The 20,729-nt window shown below is 38.3% G+C and overlaps 1 protein-coding gene across 3 annotated transcripts; it reads left to right on the forward strand.

Annotated features, from left to right (window-relative positions):
- The first annotated feature begins 11,774 nt into the window (after positions 1-11,774).
- On the forward strand, positions 11,775-20,050 carry kcna2b (potassium voltage-gated channel, shaker-related subfamily, member 2b). 3 transcript variants are annotated; one of them, XM_028453040.1, is made up of 3 exons: positions 11,775-11,801; positions 12,391-12,491; positions 13,985-20,050. In XM_028453040.1, exon 3 carries the CDS (start codon positions 14,090-14,092, stop codon positions 15,587-15,589), a length of 1,500 nt encoding a protein of 499 aa, XP_028308841.1. In that variant the 5' UTR covers positions 11,775-11,801; positions 12,391-12,491; positions 13,985-14,089; the 3' UTR covers positions 15,590-20,050. The 3 variants fall into 3 exon arrangements, with proteins under 3 accessions (XP_028308841.1, XP_028308840.1, XP_028308842.1); XM_028453039.1 differs by having other exon boundaries at positions 11,788-11,996; XM_028453041.1 differs by having other exon boundaries at positions 11,788-12,491; positions 13,989-20,050.
- Positions 20,051-20,729: the final 679 nt, after the last annotated feature.

Here is a 20,729-nt window from a genome sequence, read left to right on the forward strand (position 1 = left end):
TATGAGCTGTAATGTCTTTATTTGAGAGATGCTGTAGTCTATATTCAATCAGTCGGTGCAAAACATTAATGTTTGTTTGAATATGATGCTCCATTGTGGGGCCTATTTACTTGTTTAATCTAAATGTCAATTTTGAATTCGTCCAACCGCAATATTATTTGAAAATGTACAAATTAGTGGACACTTGATGATAAAGTTTAATCATGACATTAGTTTTGAATTAATAATGGGTTTAAAAATAATTACATTTTGCTAAAAAGTGCTAATAATTATTATCATAGCTGCTGCGCAGCAATGGTCGGGGCCAGGCAATTCTTTGCAACAAGAATTCTCATGTGACTCACCATTTCTGACAAAAAAGACGACGCTCAATCTCACTGAGTTAATTAGTAAGTCTTCGGTACAAATGTTTAAAACTTGTTCTCGCTCATTATAGGATTTCTACAGCTGCAATGTTTGTCAGTAAATCAATAAGTCAAACACGTAATTAATCTACAACTCTTTCATGGTGGAAGATCGTCTATATCGCTGAGAAAATTAGCACCTGGAAATGTCACATGTGGCATCCCTGATTTCTGATTTCCTTGGAAGAAGAAGAGGAAGAAGAAGAAGAAGAAGAAGAAGAAGAAGAAGAAGAAGAAGATTTCCTGGCCCCTAATTTTACATAACAACATATAATACATACAATCAGCAAACGTAGTGCTTTAACTCATAGTGGAACGCCCTAAGATGATTCAATATGATAATTTAACTGTAACCTCACTGAAATCAATGCTAATCCAAAATCAAGCTCTACAGACCTATGAATAATTGCGACAGAGCCTTTTGTCTCATAAATAGACAAAAGGCAACATGAATTTGAAATTGACTTGGATGAGACAAGATCACTGTCTCATCACTTGTAAGCAATAGTTGATGTTGCCACATGGAGGATTGTTGCCCGAGCTTCATGTAAACAGAGTTGAACTGGGCAAGCATGATGGAACACATCATTTTATCCTTGTATACAAGCGAGGTAAATATTGACATAAAAGTGCTTTACAGTGACCATGATAGGATGCTGTGTGTGAGGAATTGTGTTACAATGCCATAGTAAATGTATTGGTTCACTAACACTAATGACAACAGTGACTCGTTTGGATGGTGTCTAAAATCCAATGAGTCTCTAGTTAAGGCAGATCTGAGGTGGGAATCCCCTTATTTATCTGCCTCTGGGGGGCGGGGAGGTGAATGAAATTATATTGTTTGACATTTCTACTGCTTGGCAAACCCAAGAACTCAAAAGTAACCACTTTCAGTTTTTTCAGGACCAAGATTGATCAGAAAAGCCACTCATTGGACAGGTTTGCATGTTCTCCATAAGCCTCACATCAGGTTTTCTATATGAGACAAACAGAAAAACCTTTACATAATGATAATAATAATATTGCATTGGATTTCATATAGTGCCTTTTCCATATACAATCAAAGTGCTTTTACATTGATGTGCATTATTCTTTCACTCCACACACAGTGGTGGTAAGCTACTATTGTCGCTACAGCTGCCCTGGGGCAGACATCGGTCCCTCCGACCACCACCAACACTCACTCACACACCACATTGATAATATGCAATGTAAGTAAAGTGGCATGCCCAAGGACACAACGACAATGACATACATACAGTGGGATTTGAACCAGTAACCCTTCGGTTATTGGACGATCCACTGAGGAAAATAATATACCCCTCATTTTATTCAAAACTAATTTTGAACCTTTTTGTGAACCTTTTTCAATTAAATTTATTTATTTCTTATTTAAAAAAAAATGATAATAATAATAAAATTACTGTTATTTTCCTCATTGAGGCTATTTCCACCCAAACCAGAAAGGCTGCACCACTGCATCAGTGAGAAAGGATGGCTACCAAGGCAGATGATGCTGTTGCTATACTTCCACATAAATCTCATTACACTTGATGCTGATTGGCTGATTGCACTCAGTCTCCAGCTACAGGCAGCACGCCAGACAAGGTTCACCTCACTGATATATGCAGACATATGCTGTTTTGACAAATGCAGAAAACACAATTAGCCTTGCCCAAAAATACTTCAGTGTTAGTGCACTCTAAGACCTGAAAACACATCTTAAAAAAAGGAAAGAAAGAAAAAAAAAAAGTCATATGCCGACGCAAAATGAATTTATTTGTTTGCTGTTGGAGTGGGTGTCCTGCTGCCAGTCATTGCCGTTTTTGCTGTCAAAACAAAGAGACAGATGGTGGAGTGGGTGCTGGAGTAACACACAGAAAGATGCTGCTGCATCGACTAGATGACTCATCACTCTGTCACAGTGACCTTTAGCAACAGCTCTCTCTCTCTCTCTCTCTCTCTCTCTCTCTCTCTCTCTTTCTTGTCTCAACACTCTTTGCTTTTTAAGTTCTGCACACCTCTAACTTCATCTCGTGCTATCTGTGATGCAACAATTCCGAGACACATATACAGGCATGCATGGATGCATACTACTTTCATATGTATAATTTCACAAGTAGTTGTAGGGACACGATGGCAACAGATGCTTGTAGCGAGCAGACTGTGATTGTATGATTTTGTATACATTACTGTTTAGAGACACAGCAACAGCCTGTGTCAGAAGAAAGCACTTAGTGAAGGAAACGTCTATCATTGTGGTGCAGATCTTTATAAGTCAGACCGTCAGGCTAACCTATAAATAAAGCTCTGCATATAGCCAAACATTACAGGTACAGTATGTAAAAGAAATGCATTCTATATTCCTCTGTTTGCTAAAATTCAGGCATTATCTTAAGTACTGCCATTGATTCTGGTGTGTTTTCTAAGGCTGAGATAACAACACAAAATGAAACCACAACCAGGATCAATAATGGAGTACTCTACTCTGAAATTAAGGGTGTATCTCATCATGAGAGCAGCTGTAATGATGAGCCTGGCTGCATTCAATAGCCAGGTAGAGAACTCACAAGGTCAGGGTGTGGATATAAATGGACCTCAGCAGGAAGCATGACTGGAGAGAGGACAGGAGAGGATGGGAGGGTGATAAAGGACAAAAAAAGGCTTACTGTATGTGTATTCATGTAATGTGGGTAAACACTTTTTTTTTCTTCTGTAAAACCATATTCTTGTTTTTAATCATATCTGTATGTTATGTTGTCTAAACATTATCTTAAGCCACTAAATCTCAGGCTGAAAGAAAGCGTTTGCATGTGTGACTGAGCTCAAACAAGTATTGCTCAATGTTTTCATAAATCTTTGTTGTATGAAATTGAGCACTGAGGTCAGTTTATAGATGTATGTTAATGCCTACACTCATCAGGCTGGTGTGTAGTTAGTTACCTGATGCTGCATCAGCAGCAGAGGTCACCCATGGACATAGCTCCTCCCCTACAGTCTGCTGCTGTCATCAGATAGATCAACACCCCACTTTCTCACCTTCACTCCTGCTTATTCTCATCTCTAAATGGTTAGAGGCATAGGACAGGAGAGGACAAAAGTCTGCAAAGTCACACCCTTAAAATAGATCCTAAATATCTCACAAATAGGCTTACATTTTTCTTACGTTTTGCTATACAAATGATCCTAAATAATGAACTTCATGTTATTATTATTATTATTATTATTATTATTATTATTATTATTATTACATTGTTCTAGAATATTTCATCCTGATCCTTTCATCTGTGTTACCTGTTTTAAGGATATTAGTGCAGTGCCCGTGTATATATTTAGCACTGTAAATTAGGCTAGCATACATCTGCAGCTTGCTGAGAGAGAGAGATAGAACTACAAATTAACTTTCTTCTGTTGATTCTTTTTTTTTTATTTTGCCATTGAAAGAGGCCATTGAATGACTTCACTAATTCATCGATCTTTATTTGTATAGTGCCAATCCATAACAACGTGTTATCGCAAGACACATATTCACAGAAAGCAGGTCAAATTACTGTTTGTACTGTTTGTTTGAATCACTGCAGTCCAAACAAACTTGGCCGTAGACTGAGGCAACGTTCCTTAGAATATTTTTAAAGATACCATCATGAAACAGTCTTCATTTTACATCTTCATGGCATTTGTAAAAACGCAAAACATTGTTGTTTTTGACACTCCTACTTGCAAAGCATTAGGCATGGTTGAGTAATACACATTTTGTCAATTCCATCTATCCATTTCCTGTGCCCTCTCCTTCCTGCACTCAGGGTTAGTTCCAGCTCACTATGGGTGTGTAAGACCCACTCATTTACACCCACGGGCCATTTCATTTATTCCAAGCAACTTAACATGCACATTATTACATTGGGGGTGGAACATGGGGTAAAAAGCCCCCAATAGAAACATGGAGAACATACAAATTGTATGTCATTCATTGTAATGTTTCAGCTACTTTGTTTTAGATTTTAGTTCTTATAAAGACTTTTGTGAATTTATTTATCTTCAAAACTCATCTTATGCTGTATGCAGCTTATGCTGTGCTCCCTCTGGACAGGATATTTGATTTTGGACTGTAGGAGGAAATCAGAATACTTAAGGAAACATGCAAGTTCCAAAAAAAAGGTCCCGGGTCCACCCAAGAATTCCAACCTCCTGTGTCAGAAACCTTTGACCACTACATCCCTGCGCTGTCCAACTGATGCTACTTTAGGTTTATATTCAACTCCCAACCTCTATAGCTTTACGCTGTCGTAACCCAAATAAAAATGCAAAATACATTTGAAGAACAAATATAACTTAGGTCAATCAATAAATGTCACGCCTCATCCATTTCTAAATGCAAACAAACTTTCCTCTAACACACAGCTTGCACTAAGTGCCCTCTCTCCATACCCCAAGAGTACAACAGATGATGATTGATAAATCATTACTCTGACATGGGTATTGCTGGCAAGGCTTTCATCTGCCTTTTAGAAATGTTCTCTGTTTATTTACATCCAGAGACAAAATAGAATTCTAAGTTTCTGACTATCAATCGTTCTTCACCTGTAAATGTGTCAATAGATCTGTAATGGGCCCTTTAACCTGAGTAGAATTAGTGCAGCTGCAGACTTTGTGGCCCCAATATCTTCATCAGTGCTTTGCCTGTGACGTTTGATTTGAGGACAATTGCATATCACGCTGTAGTTATCCTTAGTCAGAATGGAAACAAAGTACTGCTCTTTGCTTAAAGACGAATCCCACAGTCACAGACAGCCGATGTTTGAGATGCAGGAAGTGAAGGCTGGACCTGATCAGCACATCAGCAAATTTAGCTGCTCCGTGTGAGGATAACAAAAGCTCCAACACGTGTTCATTAGGCTGTATTCTCTCACTGCATGAGGCTGCTTCTGTATGTGCCTTATTTGACTGCTTAGCAATTAGTAAATGTTGATTTTTTTTTCTAATACTTTCAATGATCAGAGCTACACAGCATCAGCACAGCAGGGCCACAAAGGCTGTGCCATAATATCTGTGGGTTCTATTGGGTCATACCATTTCATTAATGACCAGCAAGGACATTGGCAGATTTCATTTAAAGCGGCTACCGGAGTTTCTGAGAGGACGTCTCGATGTCCCGCCCTCAACAGCTCCACTTCCGACCCCTGCCTCTCCCAATCTACTTTTCTGCACGTGCATCACAGAACATAACAAGGTTGCATTGGGTCATATTGATATAGGTCTATGGGTCAAGTAAGAACCAAATTCATGTTTATCTGTTTTCTGCTGTGATGCTTGGCCTTGTTTTCGTGCACAGTCACACTTTCACTTTGATTGACAGTCTCAAAAACAGGAAGTCGAAGCCTCGGCGATCGTTTATTATTTGTATGGGTGTCTATATGACGAAGGAGGGACTTACTGTATGTACATTAATGTATTTGAATGACCACCGGCAGTAGAACATAGTAAAAGACTAGTTAGGTATTTTTTTGCATTTCAAAAGAATCATACATAAACATAGATTTTTCAAAAGCTCCAGATATCAGCTTTAATGGTACGTTCACACCAAACGCGTTTCGGACTTCAAAATTGTGCCTCACGCACATTGTTGGACGCTTGTGTTCATTGAATACAGATGCTTGTCACCGGTGTCGAAGATGCTCGGGACGCGCGTCAAGGGGAGGAGCTTCTCTGTTGCTGGTTGTGTTCATACATTGGAGGATATTGTGGCGATCAGTTACGTTCATAATTCACCCAGTGACTGTGAAGTTGCGGGGAACATTATCCGGTCGGATGTATTTTGGTGTGACTCAGTGTGTGCACTGTGATGTTAGAGGGCTATAGAGAAGTGTGGTTGAATGAAGAATAAAGTTTGGAGTTCCTTGCCTCCGACTCCCGTTCATCGGCTCTACATTATTATACAGGAGGCGCGGGATGCACAGCGGGACCTCAGAGGCTCCCAAGAAGCGCGTCCACCATATATTGTGAATGTAAACCTGCCGCTTTCGACGTGTTTGACGTGTTTAGTGTGAACGCGCCATAAGAATGTGAAACCCAGAGTTTAATTTGGAACGGATTTTGCCGGAGCAGGATGCGGCACCTCCCAGATTTTGACTGGCACTTATTTGATTGGACCCAGTGTCTTTTTTGAGTTGAAATCATTGGAAATTTTATTGTAAACACAAAATTGAATGTAGACACAGCGCAAATGTGAGGAAGAGAGTGAGTAAAGCCATGCCCCCATGCAATGAGGGTGATTTCGCTCAAAAATAGTTTGTCTGTCAGAGCTGAAGATGGTAGAAAATGGCAAAAAAAAAGAAGCCAATAAGTGAAGCCAAGCCTGAGGTAAAGGTTGTTACTGTGGAAATCCCGGAGGAGAGCAGCAGAGTAGCAGTTAGCTTAGCAACGAGCAGCACCTTGTCCTGCACCTATCTAGTGGAGATGAGGAGGACTCTTGGGTGATGAAAGACAAGGCAGGCCTCGGCTGTTAAATACGTTAAAAAGTTGCGAGAATACAAAGTTCTCTATGGCTGTTTTTTTTTTTTTTACAGCTGTCACTCAGAGAGTGAGAGACGGATGCTCTGTAATGGGCAATTTTCTTTAGATATTGGTGTAATTTTTTTAAAAACACCCACTGTTGATCATCATAACTTCATAGCATTTATTAAGAAATTCTCAACACAGACAAATGGCGATACAGGACTGTCGACCAGAACATGTTATCAGGGGGATACAAATTATTTCAGCCTGCCTCACTGTGCCTGTATCCCCCTTCTATTATCCTCAAAATGTGTGAATCAAGACTAGTTTCATCAAACTAGTTACACGTTATTATTATTGTGAGGGTTTGGGGGTGAAACAAGTCTTTCCATCTTTGCTACATCCATGTCTAAAGAATGTCTTTTAAAGGGGACATATCATGCTAAATCCACTTTTTTAGCCCTAAATGCATTTTGATGTTTATTTAGAGTGTTTAGAAGTACAGAAAAGTTCAAATTAATCTCTTCAGGTGCTCCGCTGATATCTTTATATTCTGTTTTGGTCATATTTTTCAATCTGTTTTGATTTTTCAATTCTCTATTACGTTTTTTGAACAATGACGTCACAGTATTTGCAGCGGAACTGCCAAATTAGGACATCGACTCCAGGCCCAACACTTCGAGCAATCCGCCATTTTTATTTCTCGCTGCGATTTTGTAGTCCAAGCTCAAGGATGCCGAAGTTACCAGAGGATAAGTCAAAATGTTTGGTTGTTGGATGTAGTAACCCACACGCTTCATTACACCGTCTCCTAGCATCAGAATCTTTTCGAAGTGCCTGGTTGAGTTTTATTTTTCACGGAAATGTACCCACATCTGTGGGTAAGGTCATTTTTGTGTGCGGGAAGCACTTCAAGGATGACTGCTTCAGCAACCTCCGCCAGTATAAAGAAGGATTTGCCGAAAGACTTTGTCTGATTGAGGGGTCAATTCCTTCTATCTTTGGAGACGATGAACAGAGCACTTCGGTAAGCTGTAAATAACGCTAAAAAGTGTGATGATAAGACGTCCCTGTCATTGTTTTGTTAGCATTAGCAGTTGCACCGTCTTCAGACTTCAAATGTTAGCGCTGTGTGCTCGTTTTAGATCCTTGATGATATGGCCTACGTGATTTAATTTAAGTCTAAAGTTTTCATTAGTCATTTCATTTTACCATTTTTGTCTCAGAAAAGACTGTATTAAAATGCATTTCGTGACGTTAGCGTTAGCTCGGTGCGCGTGTTAGCTCACTTGTTAGGGTTCTGCAGGTTCATCATCTTCATTTTCATCTCGCTCCACCGGGTCAGATTCTGGCTCGAACATGTAAAGCTGGATGGACAAGTCTTCTGTTGTTGACATTTTGTAAATAACCTCTGAATAAAAAGTTTCTGCACCGCTACATAGCCGTATCTCTTCTATCAAACTACAAAAAAGGCCGAGCAGGGTGGAGTTAAACCGAGTGTCATCTCTGTAACCTGAAGAGGGGGCGGGCTATGGAGTGTCTCATTTGCATTTAAAGAGACCGCACCAAAACGAGTTGCTCTCAGAAGCATCAGAAAGGGGGTAGAAAAGGGGCCTGTGGAGCTATAATAATGAGGAATTCAGACCAAAGCATTGCAGTTCCACTTTATATAGACCACAACTGTATGATTTATATGTAAAAAGGAAGGATTTAAAACCATGATATGTCCCCTTTAACTGCAATAGACATTAGTCAAGGTGAAGGTCCCAATTGACATTTTGCAAAAGCCCGCCCACAAACAGTCATTGTCCAATCATAGCAACCGTTACTATATATAGTATGGGAGATGTGTATGTTCAGCAAAATGACAATAAAGTTTGATTTGATTTGATTTTTGTCATGTTCTGTTTAGTTTTTGTTTGTGTTGCAGCTCTTGTGGTTCTCGAGTCTTTGTTTATTCTGTTTTTGAGAGGAACTCTTGCTCGTGGCTCCACCCCCCCAGTGATGTCATTGTGTTTGAGTTGTGACTGATTAGCTGTCTCAGGTGTGGCACATTCCCAATCCAACCTCCCTCACTATTGTGTGATTGCTGGATCATTGTACTGTTGACCCTCCACGTGTCCTGCTGCGTTTGTTTCCTGTACCTCCTTGTGTCTTTTTGGATTTTGGTTAGTTTTGGAATAAACATGGGCTGATTCCAAAAATGCTACGCCTGCATTCTGCCTCCATATTTCTCTGCAGTTGGGTCCAAACAATAACACTCTGTAACAGTTTTGATTAAATAAGGTGACATTACTATACATTCACGTACCTAGTTAAAAAAAAAAAAAAAGGTGGTGGGGGGGTGATTATTAGCAACTATATCACTATCAATATTTCAGTCGACATGCTCATGAAACATACAGGGACAAGTCTCCCTTTCTATATTAATAGGCTTTGTTACCACTTAGCAGCGTTGATAGCTACTATCTTACCTATCTTATTAGCCTTGGGTCACCTGCAGGTTTGTTTTAAGATCCCCATCAGCTGTGGTAAGGAGCATATGAACAATATAAGGAAACTTACCCAGCAGTGCAGGAGCATGACTGGTCCGGTATGTTTTTGCTTCAGTAGTTGTAATGTCCCCTTCGATGTTTTTGTTTTTTTTCCAATATGTTGGATATATCCCTCCAGAGCATAATGTAACCCCTTTTGCCTGGACATGGAGAACATCGCGCAGGTATTGCTCCAAAAAGAGTCACTAACACACACTGGTAGACTTCTCCCAGCCATTACAGACGAGAAACTCAGGAACATGATGCACATCCCAAAAGTAAAATGCTGCCAGAAAATGTAGACATGCTAATATTCTTGAAAAAGAACATGTCCATATCTTAAATATGGGCTGTGTGGACTATTGTAGTTTGATGTATTAAAAAACTTGTGCAAAATTCATGCAATGATAAAAATATTCTTTTGAAGAATGTCATGATGACATGATTTGGTTTTAATTTTGGACTGGCAAGAATTTGTCTGTTTTTGGGTTCTATTTGCAAAATTTTAAATATGAATAATTGGTATTTTATTTATTCACTTGACAAAGTTGTTTCCAGAGTAAGTATGTCCAGACTTAATCAAATAAAAGCATGGTGAATTTTTCAGACTGCTTTAAAATATATTGTATTGTTTATCGTCTCGCGAACTTTGTATATCGTCACACTTTTCTTTAATTTCACTGATAAGGATCACGATCAGTGAAAGGATAAATGAAGATGCATATTCGCATGCGGTACTAATTGTAAAGTTGCGCATGCTAAAAGAAAAAAGCTACTTTTTGCCACATTTAGCAACAAACCACATTCAAAAAACGTATGTGAATTTTTTTCATGTTAGATTTACAGCAAATAAGATTTAGATTTAGCATTTAGATTTAGATTTAAATGTGACATTTAGATTTAGCATTCAGATTTAACATTTAGATTTATATTTAAATGTGACATTTAGATTTAGCATTCAGATTTAACATTTAGATTTAAATTTAACATTTACATTTAACATTTACATTTAGATTTAGATTTAGATTTAAAATTTATAATTAAATGTGACATTTAGATTTAAATTTAAGGTTTAAATTTAATATTTATATTTAAGATTTATATTTAAATGTGACATTTAGATTTAGATTTAACATTTACATTTAAAATTTAGATTTATTACTTAACATTTAGATTTACACTTATATTTCACATTTGTCTTTAGATTTAGATTTAACATTTATATTTAAATGTGACATTTAGATTTAACATTGAGATTTAGATTTAACATTTAGATTTAGATTTAACATTTAGATTTAGATTTAACATTTAGATTTAATACTCAACATTTAGATTTAGATTTAACATTTAGCATTTAGATTTAACTTTGATTTTTAAATGTAACATTTATAGATTTAGATTTAACATTTAGATTTAATACTTAACATTTAGATTTACATTTAACATTTAGATTTATTACTTAACATTTAGATTTACACTTATATTTCACATTTGTATTTAGATTTAACATTTATATTTAAATGTGACATTTAGATTTAACATTGAGATTTAGATTTAACATTTAGATTTAGATTTAACATTTAGATTTAATACTCAACATTTAGATTTAGATTAAACATTTAGCATTTAGATTTAACTTTGATTTTTAAGTATAACATTTATAGATTTAGATTTAACATTTAGATTTAATACTTAACATTTAGATTTACATTTCACATTTAGATTTATATTTAGCATTTAGATTTAACACTGACATATTTTCATGGGAAGTGTTTGTTGCTAAATGTGGCAAAAGGTTGCTGTTTATTTTAGCATGCACAACTTTACAATCGGTGCCCCATATAGTTGTATAATAAAATATACGTATATTTTGGACCAATCTGTAGCCAGACATGTGAGCAGGTATAGATCTGAACTATATTATTAATAGATGATATTTAACTTGTTTTTTTTTTTTTTTTTGTCAGTTCTATATTTGGTGATATTTGATGCTCTCTGGGAAGATTTGAGTATTAATGAGAAACATTTTTACTGTGGTTGGCATTGCTTTTTCTTTAATGGGAAACTGTGAGAGCAGGAAGGGGCGAGGCGCGCAGGACGCTTTTAGTATGCGCTGCAATGCCCAGCTGCAGCCCACGCATCCCAACTACGGAGAAATAGAGTGAAATATGAAACCCGCCGAAAGCTCGAAATACTGGGAGTCGCGATGAAGATGACACACCCAATAGATAGAAGAGTCTAACAAGTTGAAGACGGACAGATATGGACTGATGAACGAGCTGAAATCATATTTTAACAAAGAGACTATAACTGGGGGGGTGGGTGGTGGGGGGGGGGGAGAGAGAGAAATGCAAGCAGAATAAACGCGGTGAATTCCTGCATGATGTTATTCTGTGAAATAATGCTGAGCGCCAGTTGATGCTGCGCTTCATTGTCCAGTGCATGCAATGCTGATCATCTATGCATGCACATGGCTGCTGTGGAGCAACTTGATCAAACTGCTGTTAAAGCTTTCCAACGCGCCATCTCGGGGATGCGGGACTCCATGGATTGGCTTGTGAATGTAAGCCTGCCATCGTTACTCATGTGCATCATCGCTGTGTGTGTGTGTGTGTGTCCATGTGAATATTCCCTATCAGGAGGATAAAAGGTGGGGTTTACAGCATGTTCAGGCTGAATGTGGGGGTTCTTGGTGATCAAACAGGTGATTTCGTCTGACATGGAGCCTTTGGGGGAGATAAACTGCGTCCTTTCATCATTGTCTGCAGATACCAGACTGTATACGCCTGCTGCCTTTCCCTCAGAGGCATTTTGTATCCAAGACAGGCTGACACTTACATTTTAGCTTTAGATTTGCTGTTATGAGAATTGCCTTGCGCTCATTGTCTCACACACATGCCTGTGATGGGGTGAGGGGGGCTGAGTGCTGCATCCTCACACCTTGTCCCCTCTCCCAGTCCCACTGCAGAGCTACAGGTGAGGTGACAAACAGAAGCTGCATTGGCCGCAGTGACTTGGACATTTGTGACACAAGCTTTGCAGCTGCCTGTTCAAGCAGGTAGGACATGATTGCATCTGATGTCCACTTTTAATATGGGATTCATTGGGACTTATAACATTTGCATGTTTTGAGTTTTCTTCAGACTGTGTAGCTAAGTTTGACATAGATAGAAACAGAAGTCTAGGATGGATTGAATAATTGTGAAAGATCTGGTCCAAGAATATAAGCAATAACATTTTCTAATGAATCTGAGTAGATACTGATTGCATGTATCTTATTTAGCTTGGCTTTTTTTAGACTCATGATACCATATTTCAAATAAGCTTCTAAATAATCACACAACATTTATTTTATTCATATGAAAATTTAAGTCATTTTTCTAATACAATTTATTTACAATTATGTGTTTATTTTATTTAGAAATATTGTTCATATCTTTGGATTGTGAGGTACATAAACCACCTTTAATAGTTAAAGTTAGGGCTGCACAATTAATTGAATTTTAATCGTTGATCACTATTTTTATTGTCACCTGATCGTGACATTTTTTTATCTATTTTTTTATTATGTTTTTAGTATAATTGTCATTTAAAACTTATTTTGCACTGTAAACTGTACACTTATTGTTTGTTTAAAAGCAGTTTAATAATAGTACAATTTTCTTTCCTAACATGATAAATAATTGTGATTATAATCAGGATTACAATATTGATTAAAATAATTGTGATTATCATTTTGGCCATAATCGTGCAGCCATATAAAGTTCAAAGCTAATGGTCAGAAAATGTGTGCTTTACAGGGGTTTTTTTTTGTTTTTGGTTTTTTTACTAAATTGTCAACAGTGATTTTCCATGCACCATGGACAGTCATTTAACGTAACTTTTAAACTAACCATAGCCTGATTAGACACCACTGAAGAAGTCAGTGTTTTAATGATGTTTGTCTCATAGCTTTTGTTGAAATGAGAGCTGGATTTTTTCTCATGGAGAGGGGGGGGGAAATCCATCTTAGAGATTCCATGAAGCACTCAGCAAATAATCAGATTTATTGGTTGTAATAGCACGCTGTGAGAGTGGATAAAGTATTACTGGCTAGCGTATTGATCTTTCAGTAAGCTCATATGAGAGAGAACTCATAAACTGATACTAATAGACACAATGGAGCCAATGCGCTCAAATGGTTCATCCAATCTGCATGGCATTTTCAGCTGCTCTGTTCATGTGTCTTTGCTGTAAGTTAAAAATGTCTGTGTGCATTGCTGATGCAAAAGACATTGCATGTCTTAAAAAGCTTTTTAAACTGGTTTATGTTGGTGCTATGCTTTAGGCAGTTCCAAATTTAATCTCTGCAATTGTTATACTCATGCTTTTCAGTGTTGTTCTAGCATATTGTATCTTGAAATGTAGTTTTCCTCTTAAATTATATTCCCCTTCTCTTTCTAAAAAAAATTTCTGCAACCCTTAAATCACGTGTAGATGTGCCATGGTGACAATTACAACATAAGCTACAATAATTGCATCTCTTTTCTCTTGATCTGTACATTTTGGCAGGCAGATCCACCTGCACCTGTTTCCCAGTTTGTGGACCCGTCTTACCATCGCGGCCCACCGAGGCCCCACCCTCATTGAAAGCTGCAGGTCCCATCTTCCTCCACCATGACGGTCGCTACTAGCGACCTTGCAGACGAGTCTGCAGCTCATCCAGGACAGCCACATGATCAGTATGACCTGGAGCCGGACCACGAGTGCTGCGAGAGAGTCGTCATCAACATCTCGGGCCTACGCTTTGAGACGCAGCTAAAGACACTCTCCCAGTTCCCGGAGACACTGCTGGGTGATCCCAAAAAACGAATGAAATATTTTGATCCTCTCCGGAATGAGTACTTCTTTGACCGCAATCGGCCGAGCTTTGATGCAATTCTGTATTTTTACCAATCAGGAGGGAGATTGCGCCGGCCAGTTAATGTGACTTTGGATATTTTCTCAGAGGAGATTCGCTTCTATGAATTGGGCGAGGAAGCTATGGAAATTTTCAGGGAGGATGAAGGGTTCATTAAGGAAGAGGAGAGGCCGTTGCCAGAGAACGAGTTTCAGAGACAAGTCTGGCTTCTCTTTGAGTACCCAGAAAGCTCAGGTCCAGCTCGCATCATTGCTATCATTTCCGTCATGGTGATTCTAATTTCTATTGTCAGCTTCTGCCTGGAAACACTGCCAATTTTTCGAAACGAGGACGAGGAGATGTACAATTATCCATACCACTCAATGTCCAATGTGACCACAACTTTTCACACCTCACCATACTTCACGGATCCTTTCTTCATCGTGGAAACACTTTGCATTATCTGGTTCTCTTTTGAGTTCCTGGTGAGGTTTTTTGCCTGTCCCAGCAAAGCTGGATTTTTTGGCAACATCATGAACATTATTGACATTGTCGCAATCATTCCCTACTTTATCACCTTGGGCACAGAGTTAGCAGAGAGGCCAGAAGACAAAGCAGGCCAGCAGGCTATGTCATTGGCTATTCTCCGTGTCATTCGTCTCGTAAGGGTGTTCCGTATCTTCAAGCTCTCACGTCACTCAAAAGGGCTCCAGATCTTAGGACAGACTCTAAAAGCCAGTATGCGTGAGCTTGGCCTTCTTATCTTTTTCCTGTTTATCGGTGTAATCCTCTTCTCCAGTGCTGTTTACTTTGCAGAAGCAGATGAGCCGCAGTCTCAGTTCAGCAGCATCCCTGAGGCCTTCTGGTGGGCAGTGGTTTCTATGACCACTGTAGGCTATGGAGACATGGTCCCAACAACCATTGGAGGAAAGATTGTCGGATCTTTGTGTGCGATTGCCGGTGTGCTTACTATTGCCCTACCTGTACCCGTCATTGTTTCAAACTTCAACTACTTCTATCACAGAGAAACAGAGGGAGAAGAGCAGGCACAGTATCTGAATATCCCGAGTGTGCCTAAAGCCAGCTCAGCTGATGATCTGAAGAAAAGCGGTCGAAGCGGTAGTGGATCCACTCTGAGTAAGTCCGATTATGTGGAAATCCAGGAAGCAGCGAACCACAGCACTGAGGACTTTAGACGGGAGGGAATGAAAACAGGAAACTGCACCGTAGCCAACACTAATTATGTAAACATCACCAAGATGCGTACAGATGTATAGGCTATTGCTAATGCTTGACTTCTGCCTGGATCTACTTAAGACTGTAGCCGGTGGGTGAAATGGCGACTTCCTGTACCAGCCAGTGTACGGCTGCTCCTACAGGAAGACAGATCGGAGGGCTGAGTGAGAGTTCCTCAGAGAAAGAGGTCCAGCAGAGGGGACCCTGTGTTTCCAACATGCAGTGTAAAGACCATTTCTAATGCATATCAACTGCCACTTATCTCATTTTGGACCTCGTAAGTGTCTGCATGGAGTTGCTTTAGTGTTATTTGTGACAGTAGTTGTACTTCTTGCAAAAGTAGCCAAATAGTAGCCTAAATAATATTATCAATTTCAAACAACATAGAGGGACCATTAGCTTCTACTGTACCTGTGTGCTCAAAATGAAACTGAGGATGCTGATGACAACAATAACACAAATCCTACCCTTTTGTCTTAAGATGTGATTTAACTTATTATTGTGAGATTAAAAGCAGGCCATGCCAGTCAGAGAGCCAGAGTGGATAGATGCTATTCTGTCAGAGTAACAAAAGACTGAGCTGAAAAAATACAAGTAAGCTCTCGTCCGCCCCTTGCCTGGTAACCTTTTAGAGACCAGTTAAAAGCGTGCCGTGCTGTAGCCTTTACTTCTGAACCACAACAGCACTGCAAATAGCTTTCCTGCCATTTGTCCTTGATGACGTCTCGAGTTACAAATAGACGTGAGATTATTTGATATATTCTGATATTTATATATTACCTTACTGATATAATTTATTGTTAAATCAACTGTTTTCATTTGTATTGAGCGAGTGCCTAAGTTTCCATCTACTTACGTGTACCTTAAGTGTCTACTACGCTGTCAAACTTCGATAGGAAGTGTTCCATTTGACAACAAAGCCCAGCAGCTATTAGTGCTTCTTCTTATTTCACATCGTCCTGTGTTTCTAACAAAATATACATTAAAAATGGAAGAGCAAACAGTCCAAGATAAGCTATGTTTGCTCATCTAAAGGTTGATTAATTCATATAAAAAGGGACTTAATTTTACCCTGTCACACTGCCTAAAGCTGTGGAAAATCTCAGTGATTTATGTAGCATTAAGGGCCCTCTACCATAATACCCATAGCACCATACTTGCAATAGTAAATCTTACAGAAAATGTGGCTTATGACATGTAGGAGATCAATAATTCTTAGGAGCTTTACTAATTTCAATCAAGTGAAAATCAACAGCCAAGTTAACCCTGTTTATTTTTAATCCAGCATCTGTGTTTGTATATTTATCAGCCTCTTTGGTTGTTCAATACAATTAAAATGCTTGGGTTTTTTTCTCTCTCTCTCTATAACCAGATCGGCTGTTCTATGATGGCTGTGAGTCATTTGTTATTCCACAGTTAGACTGGTCCATTTTACTGGTAGGACGTCAGACCTAGAATAATATATGTATTCTGCTTTTGTAGAACAGCATGTCCCCCAATTTAGTCAACGCGGCGAGCATTTGCATATGAACCAAAAGCTGATTTAAATATATTCCTACACCTCTCGATGTCTGCTTATATATATATATATAACAGTCCTGTAAAATATTTAAACACAAATGATATTTGGGTGTCCATCCAAGTTACTCTTATTCTGAAAGGATGAGGAAGCAGGTGGAAGAAATGGTGACATGACATTTCGTAAAGCATTGACTGCAGGTCCACAATTCCTAAACCATCAATCGACTGTTGTTAGAGAGAGTTTTGTTGTCTTTTTATCTTCCAGTCACAACCTGCCTGTTTTAATAAACGCACCAAAACTACTGCCTGCCCAATATTAATAATAAAGAGTTAATTATTGAAGAGCATTTCTCAGTATTGCAAAACTGAATAAAGGTGAAAATGAAAATGCCTACAGTGGTGTGATCCTCGAGAGGGATTATTAATGTCTTTGAATTAGCTGCCTGTTTATATAAAACCCAAAAGTGGATTTAAGCGTCATAAACAATATACTATAGGCTGCTTAACAACTCATAATCATTTGTCTATTTAGAAATCAGACTCAATTTGTGTGAAATTTGCTGTAAATACTCACTGAATATCTAAAAACCAAATATGCATTGTAAATATGAAAAGAAAAAAAAGTTGTCCACAAACCTTTGCAGCACATCAAAAATAAATGTGTGTTACAGAAAATCTGATCAGGAAAATCAGACGACTTTTAGAAACTCACTGATTTCTGTTTTATGAACCGTGACCCTTAAACTCAGGCCAAAAAAAAACCCTGGTGCTTTTGTTTTCTATCTTATCTAGACACACTGCACTGACAGCGCTCAACACAGGCATGCGGTTTATATTGAAAATAGATTTTTATTCTTTTTCTTTTGTATTTGTTGACGTCTGGAATATAGGACACAACTTCCTTCGTGGTTGGGATGATAGGAAATTGTAGGGAGATGATTGGAAAGATGGGATTTGAAATGTAATACCTGCCTTACTCTATACCGTGTACAAACGGACCAAGACATTTCTACTTGTTAGCAAGCGCACAATGTAACGAACTGCAGCTCGGTCAAAGGGAGAAAAAAAAAAATGTTCATCAAGAAACCACACATCTGGATCTGTGTCACGGAAAACCCATTTTCTTTACACTGCCACAGAAAGAAATGGAAATTACATGAATGTGATCATTTAAGGATATTTATGCACATGCTTGTGTAACCGTATACTGCCTGTAAACGGTAACCTTAGAGGACACGTCTGCTGTTGGGACGGAGAGCAAACAGAAGGCCACAATGGACTCAAACCCTCTACTGGTAGTTTTACAGACTTGTAGCCATGTGAATGTGTCTTATTATTACAGCTGCTTTAAATGATGTCATAAAATGCTTCAACTTTAAATCAAGCCTCTGCTGTGTATAGATTCTATGGACTTGAGGTCATCTATATGGAAATGAAGTTGTAGCTGCTGTGCATATTTGTTTATTTCCGAGACAAAGAATAGAAGGGAAAAATCAAACATTTTATTATAAATTCATGAATTCTGTTTTGACAATTACAGCCTTGTTTCTTGATTTGATCACAAACGTTAGGTTGTGTATATAACCCTGGTTCTATGAGTAATATGAGTGAGATGCCTCACCAGACAACCCTTCTTGCTCGAACGAGTGAGAAGAGGTGCTTATTTTGAATGAGGAACTGTACATCAGCCCTCCCTCTTATAGAGGGTGGGAATGTCCCTGGTGGATGGAAAGTTCTTTCCAGCCAATCAGGACTTGGCAGATTGAGAAAAGTGCTTCTGAGGCTACAGGGAGTGTGTATCCCATAGTGAGACATCTCACAAAATATTATGAAATAGGACAGGGCTCCTCAACTGGTGGGTCGGGGTCTAAAAGTTGGTTGCAGATGTACGTCAAGGATATTTTGTTGAACATAAAAATTACGGGAGCAAATTGTTTGCTTTTACTTTGAAAGAGACATGTTTCATTTGGTATACTTTCCCCTCAACATTATTGTGCGAAATTAAACTTTTTTTTTTTTTTTTTAATATCTGGAAAGAATTTGATACTTTTGGTTGACAACAGTGATATTTTTGATGAAAGTCTAATTTTATGCATTTCAAAATTTCTTCTTATTGGTAAGGGATTGTTTTAGAGCAGGGCTGTTGGACTCATTTTAGTTCAGGGGTTAAATAAGGACCAGTTTGATCCCTATTTAACCCACACAATTTTCACATCCATTGTGCCCTAGTTTTTAATATCAGTCCCTGTCGGATCTTCACTTAAAAAATTTTTGAGTCATTGGTGAAATTGGTGAAATTGTTTGTGAGAAATTGCAAGATTTGTGGAAAAATTGAGAGTTCTTTCCAAAATTTGTAATTATAAATGACTGCATTCATGTGATATAAACAAAGGAAAACCGCAAGCACCTAAAAATATTAGTTGCATTAATTGGTGAACTTGAGATATTTACCACTGGATTATTTATTCATTTACACAATAATGTATGTTTTCTCTGTCGTTCTCCTACTTAATTAGATGCTCCAAAGGGCCGGATTTGGCCCCCGGGCCTTGGGTTTGACACACCACTGCTCTTAAAAAACACTTTTGAAAGCTGTTAGCTCTCCTGTGAACGTCTGGGACTGATGTTTGTTGAAAAACGAGCGCTGTTTGATCAATGGTATATCATTAATCGTCTCATTATTTATTCACCCACCATCAGACGGCCGTGCCATCGTCTAAATATAAGTCAGTTGCACAAGTCTGTGGATGGGATACAGATGGTCCTCATACTCCTAATGTGCTGCTGTCTACCTGCTGTGGGCTCCGTCTGTGTAATGATTTTCTCTATAACTATATGGAAAATAAGCTGACTATATTGTTATACAATGGGAATATGGATTCAAATGCCTGCTGTGCCCTTCTCAAGGAAATGCAATGAATATTAACTGGAGAAATGATTTCATTATTAACACTGTAAATAATAAACTATTATTAATGCTATATGGATTTGGATGATTTTTATTCATATCAATATTTTTACATTCTGAGATGAAGGTGTCTGGGGTCTTATCTAAGTGTCCTTCAAACGTCATCACTCATGATGTGTCAGGTGGGATATCCTATATAAGTGCAGCAATAGAAAATGTGTGTTTTATTATGATGACCAAAACGCTTCTATAATAATTGATGACTCCACACTGCCCAAAAAATGTAATCTTCTGTTATTTCTACTTGTTTTACCAAATGGCTTCCAAACCTTCTTTGTCGTCCTTCAAATAAAACTCACAACTTACTGAAAAACACAATCATGAAGATAAAAATATGAATTTGACATTTATGCAAATGCAGTGTTTGACTGTCTGCTCCTGCATCTAAATCAAGTTTCAACCCTTACCTTTCCCAAATGTCTTGCGTCATGTTTTTCTCCTTCAGTGAAAATCTGCTCTCTGTGGATTACAACAGCACAGTGGCCTATTTATAAACAGTATGGAGGGGGTGAGCGAGGCAGCACTCGGCTTCAGACTCCTGGTTGCACTTAAGAAGCAAACAGGAAAATAGTGTCTGTCAACGCATCAGGTGGAGCACGGAGGTGCTGAAAAATGTTCATTTATACATTATACTGTACATATGGATGATATGCATATTGGAAACGAATGATCTGTCACAGGGCTAGTATAAA

This window comes from Gouania willdenowi, chromosome 7 (assembly GCF_900634775.1).
Source record: "Gouania willdenowi chromosome 7, fGouWil2.1, whole genome shotgun sequence".
Taxonomy (NCBI): Eukaryota; Metazoa; Chordata; class Actinopteri; order Blenniiformes; family Gobiesocidae; genus Gouania; species Gouania willdenowi.

Bases quoted from the DNA above. Each gene is read 5' to 3' on its own strand.
- kcna2b (XM_028453040.1), top strand. From the start codon at position 14,090: ATGACGGTCGCTACTAGCGACCTTGCAGACGAGTCTGCAGCTCATCCA.